The sequence below is a fragment of the Bubalus bubalis genome, chromosome 11 (genome assembly GCF_019923935.1).
Source record: "Bubalus bubalis isolate 160015118507 breed Murrah chromosome 11, NDDB_SH_1, whole genome shotgun sequence".
NCBI classification, from domain to species: domain Eukaryota; kingdom Metazoa; phylum Chordata; class Mammalia; order Artiodactyla; family Bovidae; genus Bubalus; species Bubalus bubalis.
Window position 1 is genome coordinate 36,110,502 of NC_059167.1, and position 23,194 is coordinate 36,133,695.

General features: G+C 45.9%; 1 protein-coding gene across 5 annotated transcripts in view; it reads right to left on the minus strand.

Moving 5' to 3' along the window:
• Positions 1-23,194, minus strand: part of SAMD4A (sterile alpha motif domain containing 4A) — a 227,224-nt gene that overhangs the window by 37,660 nt on the left and 166,370 nt on the right. For 3 of the 5 annotated variants that reach the window (XM_006064864.4, XM_025295490.3, XM_025295489.3), the window contains 3 exons: positions 17,712-17,975; positions 6,154-6,263; positions 3,879-3,965 (listed from right to left, as the gene is read on the minus strand). In XM_006064864.4, the coding sequence (XP_006064926.1) occupies positions 3,879-3,965; positions 6,154-6,263; positions 17,712-17,975 (461 nt within the window). Of the gene's footprint in view, positions 1-1,068; positions 2,011-3,878; positions 3,966-6,153; positions 6,264-17,711; positions 17,976-23,194 lie in introns of those variants that run through there. The other 2 variants (XM_006064865.4, XM_025295491.3) reach the window with 2 other exon arrangements.

Consider the following 23,194-nt stretch of genomic DNA (forward strand, 5'->3'; position numbering starts at 1 on the left):
GTTTGAGTAAACTCCGGGAGTTGGTGATGGACAGGGAGGCCTGGCATGCTAGAGTCCATGGGGTCACAAATAGTCGGACATGACTGAGCGGCTGAACTGAACTGAACTGAAACGCACATGGAAACATTTTCACTATTAAAGATAAATGCTGGAAAATCTGCCCCAGTGACGGTTCTAATCTTACCTTTCCCACCAAACATATTGAGAAGTCTGCACTGCCTCACCCCAAGGCCTCAGTACCATTCATACGCTCCCGTTCTTGGGTTTCTGCTTCCCCTCCCATCTCCCTGAGACTCTTTTGCATCAGGGCTATCAGGGAGCTGCTGGTGGCCAGTTCCAGGGAGCAGTGTTCAGTCCTCATCAGGTGTGACACGTCCATGGCTCCTGATGGGACAGTCCCTCTTTAACCCTCCCACCCTCTGGGGTCTGTCACTGGTCCCTCCATGTCCTCTGGTGCTCCCCATCTAGGGTCCATCCTCAGCTCTTATCACTCATCACACAATTCTGGCCATTTACACATAAACGACCCACAACGGAGTCTTTCAAACCCTTGTGGGCTCTAGACTTGTTCTCTGGGCCACTGACTTGCTACTTCCAGAGGGGTGTCCCAAGGTATTACAGACACCACCCATCAAACTCAACTCCATTTCTTTCACATTAGTGAAGTGAAGTGAAGTCGCTCAGTTGTGTCCGACTCTTTGAGACCCTATGGACTGTGGCCTACCAGGCTCCTCTGTCTATGGGATTTTCCAGGCAGGAGTGCTGGAGTGGGTTGTCATTTCCTTCTCCAGGGGACCTTCCCGACCCAGGGATCGAACCCGGGTCTCCCGCATTGTAGGCAGACGATTTACCGTCTGAGCCACGAGGGAAGTCCTTTCACACTAGTAACTCCTTTATTTTTGGTTCCCAAATGGTATGACACCCAAGCCTGCACCTCCTGCCAATGCCCAGACTCCTGCTAAGTGACTCTCTTATTCTTCTCCACGGTCGTGGCCCCCACCCTGGCTCGGGGCCCGCTGTCCCCCAACACCCCACCAGCACCGATGCCCGTCTGCTCTCTGTCCTCACCGCAGTGGAGTCCTCTGTTTCATCCCAGGAAGACACCTCCACCGGCCCCAGTGATGGTGCTGCTCTCGCTGGGCTGCGACAGCACCACCATGCGTCTGTCTGTGGCACCTCGTGTCCACAGCTCTCCGGGGGTGGGGACTTCGAATTCCTCACGGTTTGCCTCCAGTGAGGACGGGGGAAATCGAGTCCAAGGCAGCTGCTTAGTAAGTGTTCAGTAACTGAGTGGAAGTGCTCTGGACATAGAGCTTAGCTGCAGCAGCTGCTGATTATGAACTAGCCACGGGCGGGGCCCCAGCCATCTCCTTAGAAATCTCAGGGTTCTGTGTGACGTAAGAATGCCACTGGAAGCAAGAACATGAGGACAGCGCTTCCAACAGCATAGTCAGTGGAGGATGTCTGGGAATGCCAGAGAAATGGCTAGTGGGAGGCTGTCGCTGGTGGCCTATGTGGGAACAGATTACTGACAGCCCTCTCCCTGCAACGCAGAAGAGGTGCGGGTTCCAGACAAGAGGGAACAACAGAGCTGAGGCTGAGTCCTCAGTGGACACTGCGGTTCACTCCCACCCCCAGGCCATCAGCTCCTAACGGGACAAGCTCGCAGGTGTCTAAACTCAGGTGTTCTCAGGCAAGCCTGAAATGGTGGTCCACCACCTTCCTCCTCAAAGAAGTCACACCAAATAAACTCATCATGCTTTCCTCTTGGCCAGTAGTTTCTTTCAGATTCTGTGCTACATTTGTCATCTGTTTTAACATGCCCAATCCAGTGGTCCAGGGAGAAAGCTTTCTTTTTTTGGGTGGAGTCAATATTATTCTAGGTGTGAAATATAGGACATAGTGTCACCGAATTATCAAAGGCTAGACAGAAAGTCAGTGGCATATGAGGGCCACCCGAACCACCTTGCTGCCCTTGTGTTGCCTGGTTCGGCCCAGCACTACAAGAGGTGGAGCCGACAGCAGCCAGGTGGGTGCATGACCCTCAGTGACAGAGGATATGAATGAGTTCTTGAAGGAAGCTCCAGAAATAAGAGCAGAAAACACCACTCTTTAACCATAATCTTAGCAATCGAATCCTCCTGCAAAATGTTTTCTGTGCTTTTTAACAGATGAGAAAATTGGCCTATTGAATATTTCCCCAAAGAGAAGTTATATAGAAATGGCAATAAACACTCTGTTAGATGAATGCCTTGGTAAAGGAGTTGGTGTAAAATTAAGAACAACAACAGTAACTTCAGGTTCAGCTGGGCAGGTCACTTGTCATTTGTGATTCACTATAATTAAGAACAGGTCTTTCATCATGGAAGTACCCGTAAGTAGCCTCTGTCTATCCATGCAGAGGTTTTAAAAGCCACCTTCCTTACAAAGTTACAGATGCATATTCTATAACTATATATTACTTTGTATTTTATATGATATTCATTGGGCTTCCCTGGTGGCCCAGACAGTAAAGAATCTGCCCGCAGTGCAGGAGACCCGGGATCAATCCCAGGGTTGGGAAGATCCCCTGAAGAAGAGAATAGCAACCAACTCCAGTATTTTTGCCTGGAGAATCCCATGGACAGAGGAGCCTGGTGGGCTACAGTCCATGGAGTCTCAAAGAGTTGGACATGACTGAGCGACTAATTATTCATTAATATTCATTAAGCATAATTTTATATGTTGTATGTAAACATATACACACACAGATCTTTGTGAATAAGTTAAAAAATTTCCACTACACTGCTATGTTTATCTGCTCCAAAATTTGCTTTAGCCTCACCTGCCTTAGTTCTTTGATCCCTTTCAAAGGCACCCTGGGATTTCTAAAACGGGTTACAACTCAAGCTCTGCAAGCAGCAAATACCTTCCCACCCACCACTCCCAACAGCAATGCACAAGGATCTCCCCACCAGGGCTGTGGCAGCACCAGCTTACAAGGTCTGTTCTTTTTTGGACCTTAAAAAAAAATAAGTCGCTCAGTTGTGTCCGACTCTCTGTGACCCCGTGGACTGTAGCCTGCCAGGCTCCTCTGTCCATGGAATTCTTCAGACAAGAATACTGCAGTGGGTAGCTTTTGGACCTCAAATGAAGTCATAGAGCCACCATGTCCTAAAAATGACATTCACACTAGGTTGACATCCAGATACAAAGGCAAGAAGAAAACACACTTGGGCAGCAAACAAAAAGAGCAGATGAACAGCAGATGAATTGCTTTTAACGATGGAATAAACGCTTTTTCAGCATTTTGCATTTTTGAGACAGCTCCTTTCAGAGTCACAGGGACCCATTCTGGTAAGTTAATGTCCGAAATTATTCTCTGGAGAGTCTAGTACGTCCATCCACCAAAAGATTGCGATCTCTCCGTGGAAGCCGGGGGTTAACCTGTGGGTGTCTGCCATGCTGTGGGCAGCTTTTCTCAAAGTCAGATCCTTCCCTGGGTGGACAGCGGGACTGAGGCTCATCTGTTTATTTCCTATACTGATGTGTCAAAATTTCAGCCTCTGATTGTGGGCTGAACACCTCCTTAATCACTACAGATGTATAAACGGCAGAAATGAATGTATGTAAAACATTTCCTGAGAGCTACGGGAGGGCCAGTCTCCAGATGCCTGGACCCAAGGCTTAGATACACTTAAGCAGTCAGGCTCGGTAGAAGCGTGTATAACCAGGAGATGAACTTCAAAATCATTTCATTTTTTCTGACTTTGGTAAGGAAACAACCTGTTGCTCTCTGTAAGGCCTGCTGACGACACTTTCAACTGAGAATATAATTTCCCTTGACCCATTTTCCCACCATGAAGGTAGAAATGGCCCATCACCTGGTGATAACTTACCCTTTCCAAAGACTTCAGGAGATTTTGTCTCTCTTTGAGCTTCTGAATACTGATGACAATTTTGTGTCTTGCGCCTTTGGTAACATTCTGTAATGAAGTAAAAGTTAGATTTAAAAACATATTTTTAGGCATCAGCTTAGAGATTCTTGGAAGCTATATAGTACATTACTGTCTTCTTGGTTCCCGTGTGCGTACAGGTTAGTAAATAGACATTCGTCTCTCTCTTCAACATCCACTGTCATCAACCTCTTACTAAATGTTGTAACTCCTCAATATCCATTATCATCAAGCTCTTCTTACTAAATATTTTAACTCCAGCTGACCACACATGTGCTTGTGTCTTTTCCCTGTGACCTTTGGGAGAGCAAGAAACAGCCAATCATCCCACCCAGCATGAAATTTCTTCATAGTCTTCAAACATCATTTTTAAGTCATACACTCTTTTCTTGTGTCCAGGTTTTATCGTTTCAGTCCCTTCCAGTTTCCCCGAAGGTTCCAATCCCATACAGAGATATGCGTTGCTTTCTCAAAGCTTTTCTATGTTTACCCATCTCGAGGAGATATGAAATCCAGTTCAATTCTCATCCGGTGTCAGACAATACAGGCTGGTTTTTATCAGTCTGTAGGTCCTCCTGAGTCTCCACAAGGAAAATCAGAATAGAGAAGAACTTAAATCTGTAATAATGCAGTTCTCACTTCAGGTAGAAGATTGGGATTCACAGTTAGGATTATGGATTGTATCTTAATAAACTGTGTAGTGGCGAAGAGCCCTAAGATTCAGTTAAACATATGTTGACTAGAGAGACTGAAGATTTCCAAATAGAAGGTTCTTTCTCAAATCAGATCTGTAATATGAACTTCTGATGATTTTCTGCAAAGATTCATAAAATTTCCCTTAAAGGTGGAAAAGATGAAAACACCAGAGGTGTTGCCTTTACTGAGGAAAATTAAGACTCTAGTGACATCTAAATCCATCTTTAAGATGAAACACTGGGAGCATATTACTATTTAGCCTTGACTTTCAGTTCACGTGAATTTTTACTCTGAAAAGTTTGTGCCAGCCTCGGGCTTTGCCCTCTATGTCAATTATTTCTTGTTTTTTCCTCAAGTTGACCAAGTGATGACTGAAAATTTTTTTTTTTCAACTTTGACCCAAACACAAGAATGCTCTTAGAAGCAGTTCTCATCAATCCTGAGGATCTCAAGGAGCGATCGAGATAAAAAGCAGCGGGAGAAGCCTTAGGAAGTTGAAATTAGGGCTTTTCATTCTCTGAGAATGTGCAGTGACTTTGGGCTTTGTCTTACATCTCAATACTGGTATTCAGCCAGGCCTGCAAAGGTTAACTGCGGGTACTGAATATGCAATGGGAATTCAGGATCTGCTGGGAGGTCTGAGTCCAGACCAGCCATGCCCCAACCGGTACAATCTCTTCTTCCTGCAGGGGAAATACTATTAGCCCGTTCAGACCATTAATTCTCTCAAATCACCGCTCAAAGGAAACTGAGGTCAAGTTGAAAATGCAAATAGCATTTTAAACAAGGGAAACAAAGACATTGGTCAGATCTATTTGCTCAAGCACAGCAGGGTAGGAAACATGCTTAGTTTCAGGGGTTCTGTTGACTGGCCTGGCCTTCTGCATCCACAGAAGGAAGGAGGAACTTGCCCTTTTATGGCACACAGCAGGGGACTGCCATCTGAGACCTGGGGTAATGTTATTCAGTGTGGTTACAAAATATTTTGTATAACTTTCTCCGTTCGAATTAAGATCAGTCTGAATGTGTTTTTGAGCAACTTCTGGGGAAGCTCTGACTCAGGACCTGGTGCTTTTGTTTCCTAACTACTGGAAGTTAGCTGATTTGTGACTAAGATTGAAAAATTCACAACCAATCTGTCATCCTCCAACCCAGCACTGGCCAAGCAGACAGAGTGGGAGGGCAATGAAAACAAAAGCAGGGACACAGACTCTTGGAGGTCTTGGGCAATGCTGTTTCTTCTGATTCCTCCCTGGCACCCTAGCAGTGTACACCTAGGTTATTTTTTTTTTTTTCCATAACACTCTTACTCAGCCTCACTTGTCCTGTGGTTACCCATTTGTCTTCCATCTTGTACTAGACCCTGAAGGCAAGAACCCAGCCTTACCATGTGATGCTGGCCCGCACCTGGCAGTTCCTAGAACAAGGCAAGCTACTAGGTGGGTACAGGTATGGGGCCAGACAAGGTCTGCCTTAGACTTGAGTGCAAGGTTCCACCTGGGGCACCTTTCCGTGTACGTACCTGAGCCTCCAGCTGGCACTCAGTGAGGGCCATCATCTCCTCGTAGGTCATCTGGGAGAAGAGTGCGGCGTACTTGTGCAGGCGGAGGCTTTTTAACCAGGCTGGAACATCTGTGGTGCACGATGTGCAGGACATGAGGAGAGAAATTGAGAGGGAAAGAGAGGAGATGACCAGAGATGTGCGAAGAGAGAAAAGGAAAGAAGATGGTGGTCAGAGAAAAGAAAAGGGAAAAAAAAAATCATCTGTACGTTACTCATTGTTTCATTTTGGCAGCAAATTACCAACTTAGAAGGTTTGGTCTAGTTCTGATATTCCCACTGTTGGGCTCTCTTACTTTGTTTTATACCCGGGGGGGCCCCTGGGCTTCAGAGCACACAGAAATTCTTTAAAATTACATTCCAATTTGTGAGTATATAGGTGGTTTTCTGGGAGGAGGGTCATCCACAGCTTCTATAGGATTCTCAAAGGGCTTCATAACCCCCCAGATGGCAAGGATTCACTGCTTTAGTCAGACTACTTCATTGTTGGTTTAGAAAGAACTGACTTAGAATGTTAAACTACATACGATGATCTTTATCCTCGAGATAATTTCTTTCCAGGTTTAATGCAGATCCCCATATGCTGTTTCCACTGCTTTTACAGTGATAGGGAAAATAAAACAAGCAAACCAGGCAGGGGTGACCATGGGTGGAGTCCCTGTCATTAGCCTGATCATTCTTCTGCCTTCCTAGACCCTAGCGGGAATCAGGACATCTAGGACTCTAAACTACTACACAGTGTGGGTGTTGGGGAGGGGGGAGCTTTGCTGACCATTTCTTCAAGCTAAGGCATATATCTGAAATTGTCCTTGACCTTCTCCTTGAATGTCAACCCAATATCAGGACTTGAAGGTCCAAAGATTGCCTAGACTATGGAATAATGGGAATTCCAAAGCATATCTGAAATAAGTCTCATGTTTGGGATTCTACAATTAGGAAAATTAAATAATAACTGTATTGAAAATCCACAGGAGAATTATTACCTTTCTAAGTACAACCAAAACAAAGCACTTGCCCATATTTTTTTAAGCCAGGGTTTTTGAGCAATAGGATCTTTGAGAAGTCTCTAGAATCATCTTCCCCCATCCCTGACTTATTCTACAGATGACAAAATTAAGTCATTACACCTAGATCACAGGGCAAGTATGTGGTGAAATGGGGACTAGAGCCAGGTTGCCAGATTCCCAGGTTTTTCCTATACTGTATCATCTTTTGTAGAATGAGGACCAATAACCCATCAATGGGAAGGCTGAATAAACAGTAACTTAAAGTCCTCTGAAATGCTGAAGCACTGGGGAATTCAAGCTTTCTGTGAATTATTACCCATTACTAACCATGTTGATTTCAAGATACTGTCTATTGCTAAGTGCTTTATTCTGAGGCACTGACAGAGACCATAAACACTACAAAATTAGTAGGAACCTTCTAATTTTTTAATGTTTAAAGTAGTCAACTGGGATTAATTGAAGAGGCCTGGCCTACTCTGAAATCAGACCCTGCCTCCTGGGTGAACTGAATCTAGATTTAGGGAATGTAGGTATGGGATTACCACCTGAAACTCAAAAGATAGAGTGGGACAAAGTGGGTGGCCTGGTGAGGTTACTTTTTGATTTGCAGTAATACGAAGGCCAAAGAAGAGGAATTTCTGGAGAAACAAAATTGGATATCCAATGGCATTTTAAGAAAAGACTCAGTCAGTTCAGGCAAAAAAATCACTGATTCTGTGCTTCGAGGCCCTTCATTCTACTATGACAAGTAAAGAGTCCCACTGGGACCATCACTAACCATAAAGAAACAGGGCTTCCCGAGATACACAGTACCAACCCCTTATATCCTCCTCAACTCAAACTGTGGCTGGATCAAGAGTGCAGGGCATTCGCTTCCCTCATGTGATATCCTGGAGCTCTTTGACTAGACTTGATTCTCCGCCATGTTTTTGTTGCTGCTGTAAAACAATGCTAATACTTCCAGGGAGTGGGCAACAAATACATTGAGCTTCAGCTTTAGGCCACCAACATGTTACTGTTTGGTCATCGGGTTTCACGTTTGCTGTTTACATCTTTGAAAGGCCCCAAGCAGCTGTTCAGAAAACTCAGTGATCACGATTCAAAGAAGTCTGGGTAACCCAATGCCACACTTGGGTACAATCTGTCACAAAAGAGTATGGAGCAACTTCATGGGCTACATTGTCACTGGATGCCCTACAATTTAATTATGCAAAATCCACTGATGATAAGACAAATAGAATCCTGAGCTACTAAATCATGTTGCAAACTGGTTGCTATATAAGCCAAGACGACAATATGGTGTTTTAAGAGTTGGGAAGAGTGGGGTACAAATCTAGGTGTGGCAAATCTCAGTCCAATCAGTGTTCATTTCTTTCTAGAAAACTATTTTGACAACTAGAATTTTCCTGGTTAGAGGGATGAAGAGCCTGCCTCACTCATTTAATCAAAATATAGGTCACTGGGAATCATTTTCCTAGAAAATGATTCAGAACATGGTGAGTTAGACCTTCCTGAAGAGTTATTCCTGGATTTGTTCCAAGGAAATGCAAGCTCTTCTTGGCCATATGTCCTTTGGGCAGGCATGCTAACCTTCTTCTAGAGGGTCAGTTCCTAGCTCAGTGCTGTGTGCCCTCTCCTCCTACAGCGTGAACTGATGAACAAAGAAGAGGAAATTCCAGCTCTTAAGAACGTAGCCTACTAACCTCTGCTCCCCACCCCACCCCCCGACTCTGGTTGGTGGTGAGGCACCTTCCTTTTCCAGGGATTAAAACAAAACTCCATTAAGAGAGAAACAAACCAGAGAACTGAGTGCCTTGACTATTTCACTCCTCTGAAGCCAGGAATTCCAATGACTTGGGAGGCTAGATTCCGTAAGATGTCGGCCAGGGACAAACTCTAAAAGCTCAGGTCCTGTCCCACGGTCCAGATGCTACACGGTTGGATGCAAAGCTGAGAACCAGCTAACTTAACCCCAGACCTTCTTTTCTTATTCTGCAAAGCTGTGGCTATGGCTGGAGGACATGTACAAATAGGGGTGTTTCCTGGAATGGTGGATACGTGATTGAAAGCATGCATGCCTCTGGGCTCCTGCCTCTGGCTGGCACACAGTCGTTTAGCTTCATCTGGGCTGTTTCTGATGGACAAGCCAATGGACAAGCCAATTCTCTTATGCAGTGTGAGAAAGATAAAGATGCTTTTACTATATGCTGACTTCCTTGCCAAGTCTGGACATCCTGATATCTGCTCATTCAACGTTTACTAAATGCCTGTTATAGGGGCCAGGCATGTCCCTGCCATCAAGGAGTTTTTAATCCAAAAAGAAAGGCTAACTTACAAAAAAAAAAGTATGAAAATTGCAAGACAAGTGCTAACTCTACTCAAAGTTCTGGGGGATGGGCACAGAATGACGGGCGTTTGGGCTGGCCTTGGGGAGTGAGGGGTAGCTTCACAGAAGCATTAGTCCTGGACTCACTGGGCAGACCATAACGAGGAAGCCGTCTCAGGAAGCAGGAGCAGTGCATAAGTGAAGCTGAGATCCGAGAGAGCATTCCAGGCCAAGCAAAGCTTAGGTGAATGCTAGAAAAGAGCTTAGACACCAGGCAGGACAGACAGGCAGGGGCCAGATGACTCAGATTTGTAACGCCAAAACTATGAAAGTTGACCTATGCTTGGGTGATGGAGGAACTGCTGAAATCCGAGCAATAGAGGCACAATAAGATGCGTATGTGAGATCTGGGAAGGCTGTTGATGTCAAGGCAGGGCTGGAGAATGTGGGAGTGGACATCAGGGGATAAATCCAAGCCCTCTGAGACGGCTGGGGAGGGCAGTGGAGAAGGAAAAGATGTAAATCCACAGCCCTTGAATATCAAGGAAGAACAGGGAGTGAGGGAGAGAAAGGAGCCTAAGACAGTTCCTGAGTCAGGTTTGGTGGGAAAGTACAGGGGAGCAGCTGGTCTGGGGTGAGAGGAGAGAGATGGGGAATGCCACGCTAGGTCAGCGGAGGGTCATCCTTCGAGCCATCCAGATGGAGACGACAACTGATCAAGGTATCTGAAGAGGAGGCTGTGCTGGGAGCCACTTCCCTCATCAGTAGCACATGGCAGTTGCTTCAGCCACAGACGTGGGTGAGACCCTCAGGGAAGAAGAGAGAGCCCAGGGGAAGCCCGGGAAGCACTGGGCCCTTAGAGGAAGGTGTGGGAAGAAAAGCCCGTGAAGGAAACTGACAAGAGAAGGGCAAAGGGAAGGAGAATTCTGGGAGAAAATGGCACCATCCATTTGCAGACCACCGTGCCACAGGGTCCACCTTTATGAAGCTCCTCTAGATGTTGCTGCCGTCCATAGTGGTTTATCTTCTCTGGGCCATTTTTGATAATAGTACTTCACCTATCTTTCATACGCTCTCTCTACCTCTTGGTCTTCACCAATGGGATCAAGTTTCCAATTACACTGATTTCTGTTTACCTTTTAGAGTTTGTATAAATCAGCCACAGAGAGGCTTTGTGGTGCACACAACAGCTTATACAGAATCTGGGCTGCTTTGCTCAAATACCTCCTGCTGGAATACTATTCAAGTCAACAGGCTGGTGCAGTACGTATCCAACAAACAAGGAGACCCAGCAAGAGAGAAAGATGGAAGTGATACTGCAGAAGAACCCACTATGGGGAGCAATATAAAAGGCAGGGAGTAAGGCATCCCTGGAAAAGAGAACCATGAACCATCACACCCTCATTTTCCATAAGAAGCTTCACTGTGGTCCTGGAAACTGCAATGGAAGAGCAGCTCCCATTGGCCACAGAAAGCCAGGCTAATTGCAAACTCCCTCCTTCTCTCCAAGACCTGACTGCATCCTTGGTCTTTGAGGGAGATAATTCTTCAGTGTTGAAGTCAGAAGGAAAACACATCTTTCAAAAATGAAGAACAGAAGTCTAGCAGCACTGGCAAGATAATTAGAGCCCGCATGTATTTTTGACTAGAGCAGAATGAATAATCCTACTCTGTTCCAGTAGTAGGAGGTTAGTCGCTTAGTCGTGCCTGACTCTTTGTGACCCCATGGACTGTAGCTAACCAGGCTCCTCTGTCCATGGAAATCTCCAAGCAAGAATACTGGAGTGGGTAGCCATCCCTTGCTCCACAAATCTTTCTGACCCAGGGATTGAACCCAGGTCTCTTGCATTGCATGCAGATTCTTTACTGTTTGGGTTACGAGGGAAGCCATATTCTGTTCCAGGCTCTGAGCAAAAAAAAGAAGGCTCCTTGGTCTCTGGTCCCTGTGAAGCTGAGAGGGGGCTACACCATCCTGGACATGTTCATGGTGGCTTCTGGCTTCCATGCTGGTGGGGAGCACGTGTGGGTCTTGGAAGGCAAAGAGATGGCTGAGTTTGGGTAGAATAACCACTTTGAAGGGTTAGGTACAAAGAGAGGGTCTCACTTTTTCGCAGTTTCCATTGGCTATGACATTCATAAGTGGTGTTCTACTCTCTGCCTGCTTTGCATCAGTTGCGGTTGCATTCCACCTTGAAAGCTATGCTTGAAGTACTTCAGCAGAAGACACACATTTGGTAAGGAATAGTGGTAGTCTCATGACTGTTAGAATTTGGGGGAATCCTGGGGATTTGCTTTTCAAAGACATCAGGGCTTCCCAGCATATCTGAGAAGAGGGAGCACAAGTCTGAGCCCATTAGGACCTAACCACAAAGGTCGAATGCTGGCATTTGGAAATAAAGTGAAGTAAATTTACTAAATCCTGGCCTTTAAGTTAGATGAATTCAAGACAGCGTCTAGAAAGTCAGCTTTCAGAAAATAGTAACTTGTTCCCATGACAGCAGTGCTGAAAAGTGTCCCAGCCACACACGGGGCTATGTCACTCCCTCTCTGTCACTCACACCCTTATGACCCTCAGAAACTGGATTCACAACCTTTCTTATAAAGGTTCCTGATGGGTTCCTTTGTCTTACAAAAATCACACTTCTCAATATATATTTTTGTCTAATCTCATTCTAAGACAGGCAGAAGTTCAAAGTTCTACATTTCAAAAATAACTCAAAACCCCAAAGGAGCTATTTCAGAATAGGCAATATATTTCCTTTGCTATGGAGAAAAAATATAAGTTTCATTGAAGAAAGATTCTTTAGAAAAGAAAAACGGAGCCTATTTTCAGAGTCACTGGCCCCCTCCACTCTTAACTGCTATGTTTCTATCAAGGTTACTGGAACCAAAGCTTTCCACTTTACCTTTATCATGTCCATATACAAACAATGTAAGTTTCAATTACCCCTATATTTTTATACTAACAAAATGCCATGCCTCCTAAGTACACCAGCCAGTGTTAATTTGTAATGGTGAGGCTGAAGCTCACATCAAGAGAAGCAGACCCCACCCCCCACCTCTACCCCTCTCACACATTGACAACGGCAATGAGAGAATCTTGGAGCTTCTAGGGAGCCTAAATCTTTCTTTTTGGCTGTACCAAATGGCATATGGGACCTTAGTTCCCTGACCGTGGATCAAATCTGCGCCCCACAGGACTGGAAGTGCAGAGTCTTAACCACTGGACCACCAGGGAAGTCCATTAGAAGCCTAAATCTATGGGACTTAGCCAGAAGTCCTAAATCTACTTCACTAGTCTAAATCTACTTCGCTAGCCAGAAGCCTAGTGAATCCCCCACGTGAACTACACACAGGGAGGCAGAATGCTTAAACTGTGCAGGGGAGGAGAGGAGCTGGGGCTCTTGGAGAGACTGGGCCAGGGGACAGCATGATGCAGCGTGGCCCTGGTTGGCACGCCTCCACTGGACTCTTCCACAGGTGCCCAACTCAGGCTGCTCCACTCCATCCCCTCAGCCTGTTTCTTTTTCCTATTAACTATTTGCTATTGATGATACCATGGGCTACCCAGATGTCCCAGGCAAAAAGCTGGGCATCGTCCTCAATTCCTCCCGCTCTATCCATCCCTGTCTACGTTCAATCAGCGCCATTCAATTCAGACCTCTCTCTATATCTTATTGAAGACCCCACGAACACACTCCTTTTGTCTCCTCTGCTCGGCTTGGTCCAAATTCATTTTTCTCCTTGGTTATCGAAAACCCCCCCACCTTTCAGTTGGCCTCCAAATCCAGACTTCCCTCCCCATCCTCTACCTTGATACAACTCCCACTCTTCCTTTCAGGTCCTATTTCTAACATGTATACCTGAACAGGTCATTTCTGCTGCTACATTCCTTCAATGTCAGGATAAAAGCTCCAAGCTTTTGCAAAGCCTAGCATCTGGCTTTTCCCTCTCCCAAGATTGTGTTCCCATGTGCCCTCAAGCCATCAGATGATGCACTTGGTCAAGCTGTCTCATAACCACACTTTCAGGCATACTGTTCCCTCTGCACAGAATGCCCTTCCCTCACCTTATGTATTTGGCTAATCTGTAATCCTGCTCCCAGCTGAGGCTCCAGGCCTCTCCCCCTCCAGGAACTTTCCTTGACTCCCCTCCACCTGAATCAGGGCCCTCCTTGCTGCCTGCCTCAATCCACGGCGAGCCTCCGAGACAAAATATTTGCACAGCTGTGCACATGCATTGGACCCCTCACATTATAGTGAGTCCCTTGAGGCAGGAACCACCTCCTTCGCCTCTGTCTCTCCAATAATAGTCCAAAGCCTCTCTCAGCAAGTGCTCAAGAAAGGCAGCTGACTTGATGAGGACAAAAATGAAACCTGTTAACCAGCCTTTCTTCCTTGTCTCTTTTTCCATTGAACAGTCACATCGCTCAGCAACAGCCCTGGACTTCAAAGTCTCTAGGTGTTGGGTTTACACAAAATTTCTAAAGATATGATGCTAACAGGAGGGGCACATGTGCTTCTTCCATCAGTGAAATTCTCCATTTCATTTTCTTGGAAGGGTGTGGTTTTTTCCCCCTTCTTGGCCACCTGAAGGCTTTGTGTGAGGGAAGGGTAGAGAGCACGTTAGATTCATGTGATACACAGGAAGAGAAGAACATAATTGAGTATCAACCTAGAATCAAGAATCTTTCCCCTGAGATAAGTAAGTCACAATCAAGTTTTCACAAAGGATAAGGAGAACTGAATTTAGAAACCACAATCAGCGTATTCAGTCCAAACATGTATAACCAGCAGCCTCTGTGAGGCATGTTAAAGGGGAAACTTTTATATTCCCATTCAGAGTTCCACTTCTGTTCATTAATTTCTAGTTGAGTAGCTGATCCCATGGTTCCCTGAGCCTGAGATATTAGTCTGAGATCCCTACTGCCAGGGACATCCACTCTGTGCCTTGGAGCTGACTTAAACCTTCAGGAAGGCTGTTCACTATAAAAGGAAAAACAAAGCAAAGCGGGCAGATGATGTTAATCCTCTGAGAGCAGGAGCTGATCTACTTGTGAGAGAACTTAGTGACAAACCCTGGCAGGGAACGCTGACACCAAGACAAAAAGAGGGATGGATGTTTCTGAAAAAATAAAAAGAGAAGGAATGCTGGGCCCTGAGCTGTATTTCCCACTCCTGACCCAAGAGGCACATTCCTAAGGGACAGTGTGTAGCCAAACCTGGCTCATCTGTCTGGATGGAAAGGAAGGCTAAGATGAACACAGCGTTTCAGCAAGGTATGCACAGCTGCTGGCAAGAAAGATGAATTCACACTAAATTAAGCTCAATTACAGGAATTTTTGTTCTTTTCCCAAGGTGTGGGGTGAGGGCTGACATGCATCCCTTAGAGATTTGGAACTCCTCCAGATTCTACTACAGATTCCATGTTGTTCTCGTAAGCTGGGCGTTTAAAGAGTAGGAAAATAGCAATCAGATGATGGCATCCTGAGATGGACCAGAATGGGGCTTTAAAATGCCGGCACTCCTGCCAAAGGGCCCGGTCACAGAAAGGAAGAGACGAGGATCCAAGAGGAAGAGCTGGCTCTCTTTAAAGGCACTTCATTTGATTTCAGATTTCATTTCTCAGAAAAATACAAATTAATTTGGAAATTGAACCCGACATCTGCTCTGGGACAGGGGAATTGAATGACATACTCTTAGGGTAGGCTGTAAGGGCTGCTTCTGTGCTCTCCTGGGAGGCCATTCTGAGCAGCATCTGGTGGCAGGAGTCCCCAGGGGGGTGGCCTTCGAGGGAAGATGGCACCAGGTGTGGTGGGGAGGGGCATTCGTGGGGCACAAACACTGGCCCCAACCCTCTGGGATGATGCTGTTTTCAGGTGTGGACGTTTCTACAGCTTGACTTATCAGTGGAACTGCAAATACACTTTTTCCATACATAGAACGTTTCATCCTTTATCATGTTCCTTCAAATAGGTGTTTATATTTAATTTGCTAAGAACTTTATCCTGTGAATCCCACGCAATTTTTTGGGACAAGGACAGTTCAGTAAGTCAGCAGAAGGTGGATATACACAGAAGAGCGTCCTCTGTTTAGTCCCATCACCAAATAGCACGTTTCTGACCACACGTCTTGAGCCTATGAAGAAAATCTTGGATGTAAAGTCTTGTCTGCATCACCTTCTGATCAAAGAAGCTCTGAAGGGACAATTTGCACCAGTTTTAAAGGCAGGAATCGAAGAAGCTGATACGTGGGAAGTTCCTTGAACTTTGGAATATTTTGGCTCTCACTCTTAAACAGGGATAGGACATCGATTCCATCTTTCTCTCCTTCATGTGAATAGTGACTTTCTCATCTCCAAAAGTCAGCATGCAATGGGCAAACCTTCACCTGCTCTGAGAGAATGTCTAAAGTATACAGAGGGCTTCAGAATAAAACACAAATAATGAAAGATAACAGAGAAAAGACAGGCAAAGGAAAAAAGAAAGAAAAGATAATGAAGCTCCTGTAAGCAGACGGTGAACCCAGTGTCCTGGGGAACAAGGACTTCCCACAAGACCCTCTAAGCCCTTCAACAGGAAGGCCAGGCCTCCTTCCCATGGTTACCAGTTAGAACCTCACATCCACTGTCTTGGAAACCATTCGTCCAGACACCCCACTTGTCCAGACACTCAACTTCACTTGGAAAGAAGCAAGTCCAGAGAAACACTGGCTCCACCCTTCTTGGTCCAAGCATGGCTGAGCCATCCCTGCTCCCCATGCCCTGGGGCCCAGCAGCTGGAGCACAGAACTCAAAAATAGGTTTTGGGAGGTCTCCAAAATTATGACACAGTCCCCTGAAAACTATGAAAGAGATATAAAAGAGGACACACATCCCCTCCCTGCCAAAAGGGGCCATTGCTTCTGAGGCCTGTTAAACACCTTTGAATGACCCATTTGTATCACCTGAGAGAGGAAAATAACAAGACGAGTCCCAACCACTCTGGACACTCAGCACAGCATCCATCACGGATGGCGCTAGGATGAGAGGATGCTGGCCTGAGCGGCTGGGAGGGACGGATGCTCCAGGAAAGTGGCTTCACACCAGGTTCATTTCCCCTGGTTGACAGGCTCCATTTTCAGCCTCAGGCTCACTTACAACCAGCACCCGGCGAGTAGTGGGCATCTCTCTGTGCCACACTTCTGTGGTGGGGAGGGGGCTCAGTCCCCAGCCTCCTGTGTCAACACTAATCCTTCTCAAGGGAAAGATCAGAAACAGCACAACCTCAGGATTGTGTACACCAAAAATGAGGGCGCTCTCAGAGCCTCCTGTCAGCATCGTAGTCCCAGGGGCACGACTAGCTCTTGTTTCTCGATCTAAAATTGTTATTAGTGTGTCTCTGATGAGCATCTTTCCCTGAGGCCTTTCCAGCCCTTGAAAAACTTGCATCTAAAAATACAGAATGTGTGTATCCTCTTTGAACCTACCATGGATAATTTGGAAATCTCTATCTCTCGATGAATATCTTTAGAAGAGGAGAGATTTACAGGGCAATGTAGGAACATTTATTGATGCTGCACAAAAGGCCTTTATCACCTGTATGCAAATCCGTTATCAGCCTTAAAACACTGTCAGCAAGTCTCAGTGTTATTTTTTTCACATTCCTTCAACAGATGCAGAGAAAAGGGTTTGCAGGTTTCTCTGGATATCAAAGGGAAAGGGAGAGAGGAAAGGAGGCACCAGTACGATTCTACACTAAGAGAGATTTTAAAAAAAGATCCTGTGGTTTGTTTTGCTAAATTATTGACGATTCCCTGGCCAGAGCAGAGAGGTAGAAGGCTGGAGCAGATCAACGTCTGTACAGACAGGGCAGACCAAGGAACGGATGTGCAAACAGTAGATGCTATCGCCGCCAGCTGTGACTCATTTAATTGTCTGCAAGTCACTGCATTCAGAAAAAAAAATAAAAAGGAAAAAGGAGGGCGTTGACCTCTCCTGCTCTTCCCAGGTTTTGGCAAGCAGCCCTGGAAGGGGAATCCGAGCCCTTTCCGCCACGGTCAACCCCAGAGCTCGGCAAGGGAGGGGCCTCCCATCAGCCCGGGGAGGGGCGGGCTCCTTCCTCCTGGCTGACTACCTCTCTCCTCACCCTTCTGACTCCAAATCAAGGGAGGGGCTCTGTTGCCGGTGGTTTCTCGTTTTGTCACTCACCTTTCATACCACTACCTTCTTCTTGGAATGTGTTACGAGCAGTGGTCTGATCTTCTAAGTGTTCACTCCCACCACTTCCTGAAGAGGCTACACTGCTTTGTGGAGACAGGGGGGCATGATCGGATGGGAGGCACTGGGGTCCTCTAGCTCGTAAGTCCTCATGAGACATCCATCCATGTCCTAGAGGCTGGTTTGGCACATTCATGGGTGGGGTAAGGGACACAGATCGTTTCAAAGGGCTGTGGTGTGCCTGGCCTGAGAGAACTGGAAAAAAACAAAAATAAAATGAAATAGGTTATTCCCCCACCTTTAGCCTGGGCCACAGAAGAACCCACAGTACCTCTTAACCCTGAGAGATGGCGCTGTCTGATCGCTGCACCCGGGGTCATGGGGTGGCTCTCCCTTTGGGGTGGTTAAAAAGGATGCTGTCTGTACCTTTGGGTGAGTTGGGCTCTCTAAGGAGGCTACACCATAAGGCCCACACTTGTGACATTCACCTCTATAGGTCGGGATCTGTTTTCAGTTCTAACTGTAGAAATCAGGATTCGGAGCAGTAGACCCAAAAATCAGGTAAGGATTGACAGCCTGGCAAAGTAGCGATCTGCCAAGATGGAAAAGAACATGTCCTGGCCAGTTTTTTTTGGTGGGGCAGGGAGGGGGGGACCACACAAAACCGGACATGACCCATGTCATTACAGTGGACTTTCTGGAAGGGGAGGGCAGACCACTCATCGTTGGCAATCTTGGCTGGGCTGAACTAGCAGAAGTGGACTAGTCAGTCCTTCCAACCAGGAATCAGGGGAGATGTCACCTCTGAAAGGGGTGCAGGCACAACAAGGGCCCTGAGACTAACAGGGACCTCAGGGTATGGGACACGGCAGCCGTGTGTGAAAGGGCCAATTCTCTCCCTTGGCTTCGCAGGTTAATGCCAGACTTTACATGAGAACACTTCCAGGTAACAAGGCTTTCATTCAGAAGCCAGTGGGGCGCTCTCCGTAAGCCGGGAACAGTTTTCTCCAGCATGTGCAGCCCTTCCGCACAGCGGGCAACATCTGTGTAGCCCCCATTTTTAATTTCTTTTCCAGAAAACCAGGAAAAAGCAACAAAACTCACATATAACTAGCCAAATTAAATTGAGGTCATTCAAGGGAGGGATTTAACCAAAATCAACGCTGAGGGAGCCGACGTTACCCTTGGTTGGTTTTTCTGGGTGTGTAAAGTGACAGCTTTACAAAATAAGTCTATTCATAACTTTCTCTCTGTGCTGGCCCCTGACAGGTCCAGTTTATTTTGACTGCTGCAGTGCTAACATGGAATCGAGCCACATGCATTTTTAAACATTTTTCAGGGAAGCCATTAAGTTCCATGTAGGGCTCTATCCCCTCCAATGAGGTATGATATTTACTCTCCCAAGTCCGGACTAGCACTGCTTTGCTGGCATTAATCCTTCTCTGTTTTTTAGCCAGCAGACTTGACATCCCAGTGTGAGAAGTTCTGCTTTCTGTTAAATTGCATTTCTGGTGGGGCAGAATCCACATAAAGTTGTGAACAGCAGGCTTTCTTGCCCCCACTTAAAAACATAAAGACCAGAGCCAAAGGCTGAGCGTTTGCAAAAGTGTGTTTGAGTCAGTAGTGGTGTGGAGAGGCCGCTCATGGTCAGTTGGCATTAACCAGGCCGGAGAGCAATGGAGTTCACACCCCTGCTGTCCATATTTCTGTTTGGCTTCATGTTGCCCGAAGCGCAGCCTTGTGTGTGAAAGAAGGGCCAGAAACTTCTTTATTAACAAAAAAAGGGAGGGAAAAAAGGGAGCTGCCAATTTTACTATCTGTAACCTGAGAAACTGGGTAGATTCTATCAAAGGCAAGGGATTATCATCTAACTTAAAAATATGCAAAGGGAACATTTTTTATTTTTTGGATTCTAACAGGCTAAAACAGCTTGCATTTCCACTGAATAGACTAAGGAAGAAACTCTTTAAAAAGGCTCCCTGCAAAATGCATTGCTACCTGGTTGGATCCGAATTAGCAAGAGAAAAAGAAAACAAATAATAAAAAAAGCAGAATAAGAAAAAAAAAAATAAAAAGGAAGCAGCAGCAAAAATGAAGAGAGAAGCCAATAGGAAGAAAAGCCAGACATCCAGAAAATTCATTTCATGCCTGTCTAAGTATTTATACAAAATTGAGCGGACTTGTTCAGGGCTGCCCCAAGTGATGGGACTTTCCAGCTTAGACGTCTTTGCTTCCTGGTACTTCTGCAACCATTTCAGAATATCTGGTGGGTGCTCTGAATGGCGCTAGCCAGGTGGGCCCAGAGTGGAAGGGGGGGCTCCTCTTCACAGCCAGGATTAGAGTGAGCCCCAAACCATAAAAGCAGGGCTTTCCCAAAGAGACACACACCCAAAACTGATGGAACCCTTAGCACCCTACTTGGTTACAGGCAATAACAAATCCATCACCATGAGTGTGATAACACTGCTAAGAGAGTCCGCATCCTTGGATGCAGAGAACAATACCACACACAGGTAGCAGTTAGATGAAGCCAATTTGCTTCTTTCCACCAGAAGTTTTCTTAAAATTCATGTTAGCTCCTCACTGATGAGCATCCTTGCGGAGGCTGTCAGTGAATTCCAGGGAATTCACTAGATGTTTACCTAACTTGCTGGGACTTATAGGGATTCATTCATAAAAACCTAGACCCATATCCTCATATGCCCCTGGCTTGACTGAGGTCATAGGGGATATGGCATGAATTTGGTCTCTGCCTCTTGGGCTTCCCTTGTGGCTCAGCTGGTAAAGAATCTGCCCACAATGCGGGAGACCTGGGTTCGATCCCTCAGTTGGGAAGATGCCCTGGAGAAGGAATTCTCCAGTATTCTGGCCTGAAGAATTTCATGGACTGCATAGTTCATGGGTTCGCAAAGAGTCAGACACGACTGAGTGACTTTCACTCTAACAAAAATCAGTTATACCTGAGGTACCAGGGCTTTTCCCCAGGGACTCTCTACCTAAGGCCTCACTGGGTCTGTATCAGAAAGACTCCGATAGCTGGCACCAAAGTCAGAAATGTCCCCTTAGGAGTGAACCTGCCGTAGCAACAAGCAAAATGTCTCCCACTAAGCTTCTGCTTTGCAGAGAGGGACAAGGATTTAGAGTCAGGGGTGACACACACTGACATGAAAGCCAAGTTGTGCATGGCAAATGCCTCATTTCTCCAAAGGGGACTGAGGCCTTTGGGAAGGAGGCTGGAGCAGGTGACAGGTGACCTAACCACGGGGGCACTTTGGGGTGAAGACAGATCTTTTGGTGGAGCAAATAGTGACCATAAAGCCAAATTTGGTGTTACTTCATGTGCTGGGGGCCTTTGTTTGCCATAAATTAGCAGAGGAAAGAATAAATGCAGTGGACAGAGAGAGTGTAAGACCACAGACTGCACAGCGGTGGATGAATGAGGCGGTCAAGGGCAGATGGTGCATGGCTGTCCCGTCGCTCCATTTTCTTTTTGACCAAAAGTATTCATCTGAAGTGGTGTTACATAGAGGAAGAATGGATATTCAGGTGAAAATAAATGAATAAAAGTCCTTTTCCTACAAGTAGAGAGGGGAGAGCAGGGAAGCCAGGCTTCTGAGAAGCTTTTCACACTGTTAGTCTCCCCAGAATAACTGGCTAGAGGCGGGCCTTCTGAATGTTCTCAGCAGCTGACCGCTGCGTGGCAGACAACAGCACACGCTCCATTCAGACTTAAGCTGCCCCAGAGTAATATTCAAATGCTGCCGAAATAAGCACAACTTGAAAAAAAACCTCACTGCAGATTAGAAGTTGGCAAGTTCCAGCAGAATTGAGGTCCTGAATTTGTAACTTCATAATAATGAAGGTTGGGGGGACAGCATATTTCAGGGGGAGGGGATTCATTCTGATAATTGCCCAAGGGGGCAACACTGTAACCCTTGCTCTTGAAAAAACTGAAGCTAAGCCTTAATAGTATGTAGAGTATAGTGTCTATATCCCTTATATTTTTAGGAATCGCTACAAGAAATTTCAGGTATGCACACTTATATGTGGGGCTTCCCTGGTAGCTCATCTGGTAAAGAATCCACCTGCAATGCAGGAGACCCCGGTTCGATTTCTAGGTGGGGAAGATCCCCTGGAGGAGGGATAGGCTGGGATAGGTTACCCAGTCCAGCTTTCATGGGCTTCCCTGGTGGCGCAGATATCTGCCTGCAATGCGGGAGACCTGGGTTCAATCCCTGGGTTGGGAGGATTCCCCTGGAGGAGGGCATGGCAACCCACTCCAGTATTCTTGCCTGGAGAATCCTCATGGACAGAGGAGCCTGGCAGGCTACGGTCCATGGGGTCACAAAGGTTCGGACACAACTGAGCGACTAAGCACAGCACAGCACACTTATATATGTACGTACATATGTATGAGTACATATGATAATAGGGTACTGTAGTATTTGGAACATTTATAAATTCAAGTGAACTACAAATAAATAACAAATACTGAGCAAGTCTAGTTGAAATATGGGAAAAGTAGCTAAAAATAATCTTGTTCCAGCAGTGCAGCAGCATGATGTGAGTACAGAGGGTCTTATAATCTGGTAATAAACTCTGTCATACCATTCGGGGCCAGCTGCCGTCTGCGACCTCCTCTAACCTTATGATGTCTTTTTCATCTCTAAGCATCTTTCATGAGACTCCTTTCAACACTTTTTGAGGGGAAAATACGATACCTGGCGCTGCGTTCTGTTCTTTTTAAGTATTTTCCTGAAAGCCTGGAAATCAGATTTCTTCCCCCTTTCCTTTGACCAAAATTGACTTTGCCTTGATTTTTAGTTATTGAACTAAGAGGCAGGAAAAGACTTTTCAGGATAGTTAGACTCTTAAAAAACAGGTATAACTACCTCCTTTGCCTTCTTATGTGACAAGTAATGGGGCTGTGCAAAGAGGAAGGTTTGGGGTATGGGTCCAGCTCTCTCCTCAGTTCACTGCCAGGTTACGAACTGCACCTCACTGTCAAGGAGAGCAGTGATCCCCATAAACAAACAGTCCAGACGACTGAAGCTTAATTTTTAACACTGAAACTTTATCCTAATAAACGGTAATGGAGATCGTTCAAAGATACATTGCATTCTTCTCTGTTCTCCTTAAATTTATACACTGAATGCAAGTAATGCTTTAAAATTATTATGAGCATAGGTTAATAACATTTCAGAGCTGGAAGGCCCCAAAAGGCAATATAATTCAATAATCCCTACGTTATGAGCTGTGGGCCCCTGGGTGGTGGAAGGACCTGGGAATTCCTATGTGCACCAAGCCTGGTTAGTAGATGAAACGCTGTGTGACAAATGGTTTTGATACATATGCAGAAGGCATTAACATTAATCAAATACAAATTATTTTATATTTGCTGAATTTACAGCTCTTTTTGTCATTTTTTTCATCATCTGTTTGAAGTACAGTTATTTTATGGGGATCCCAGTTTT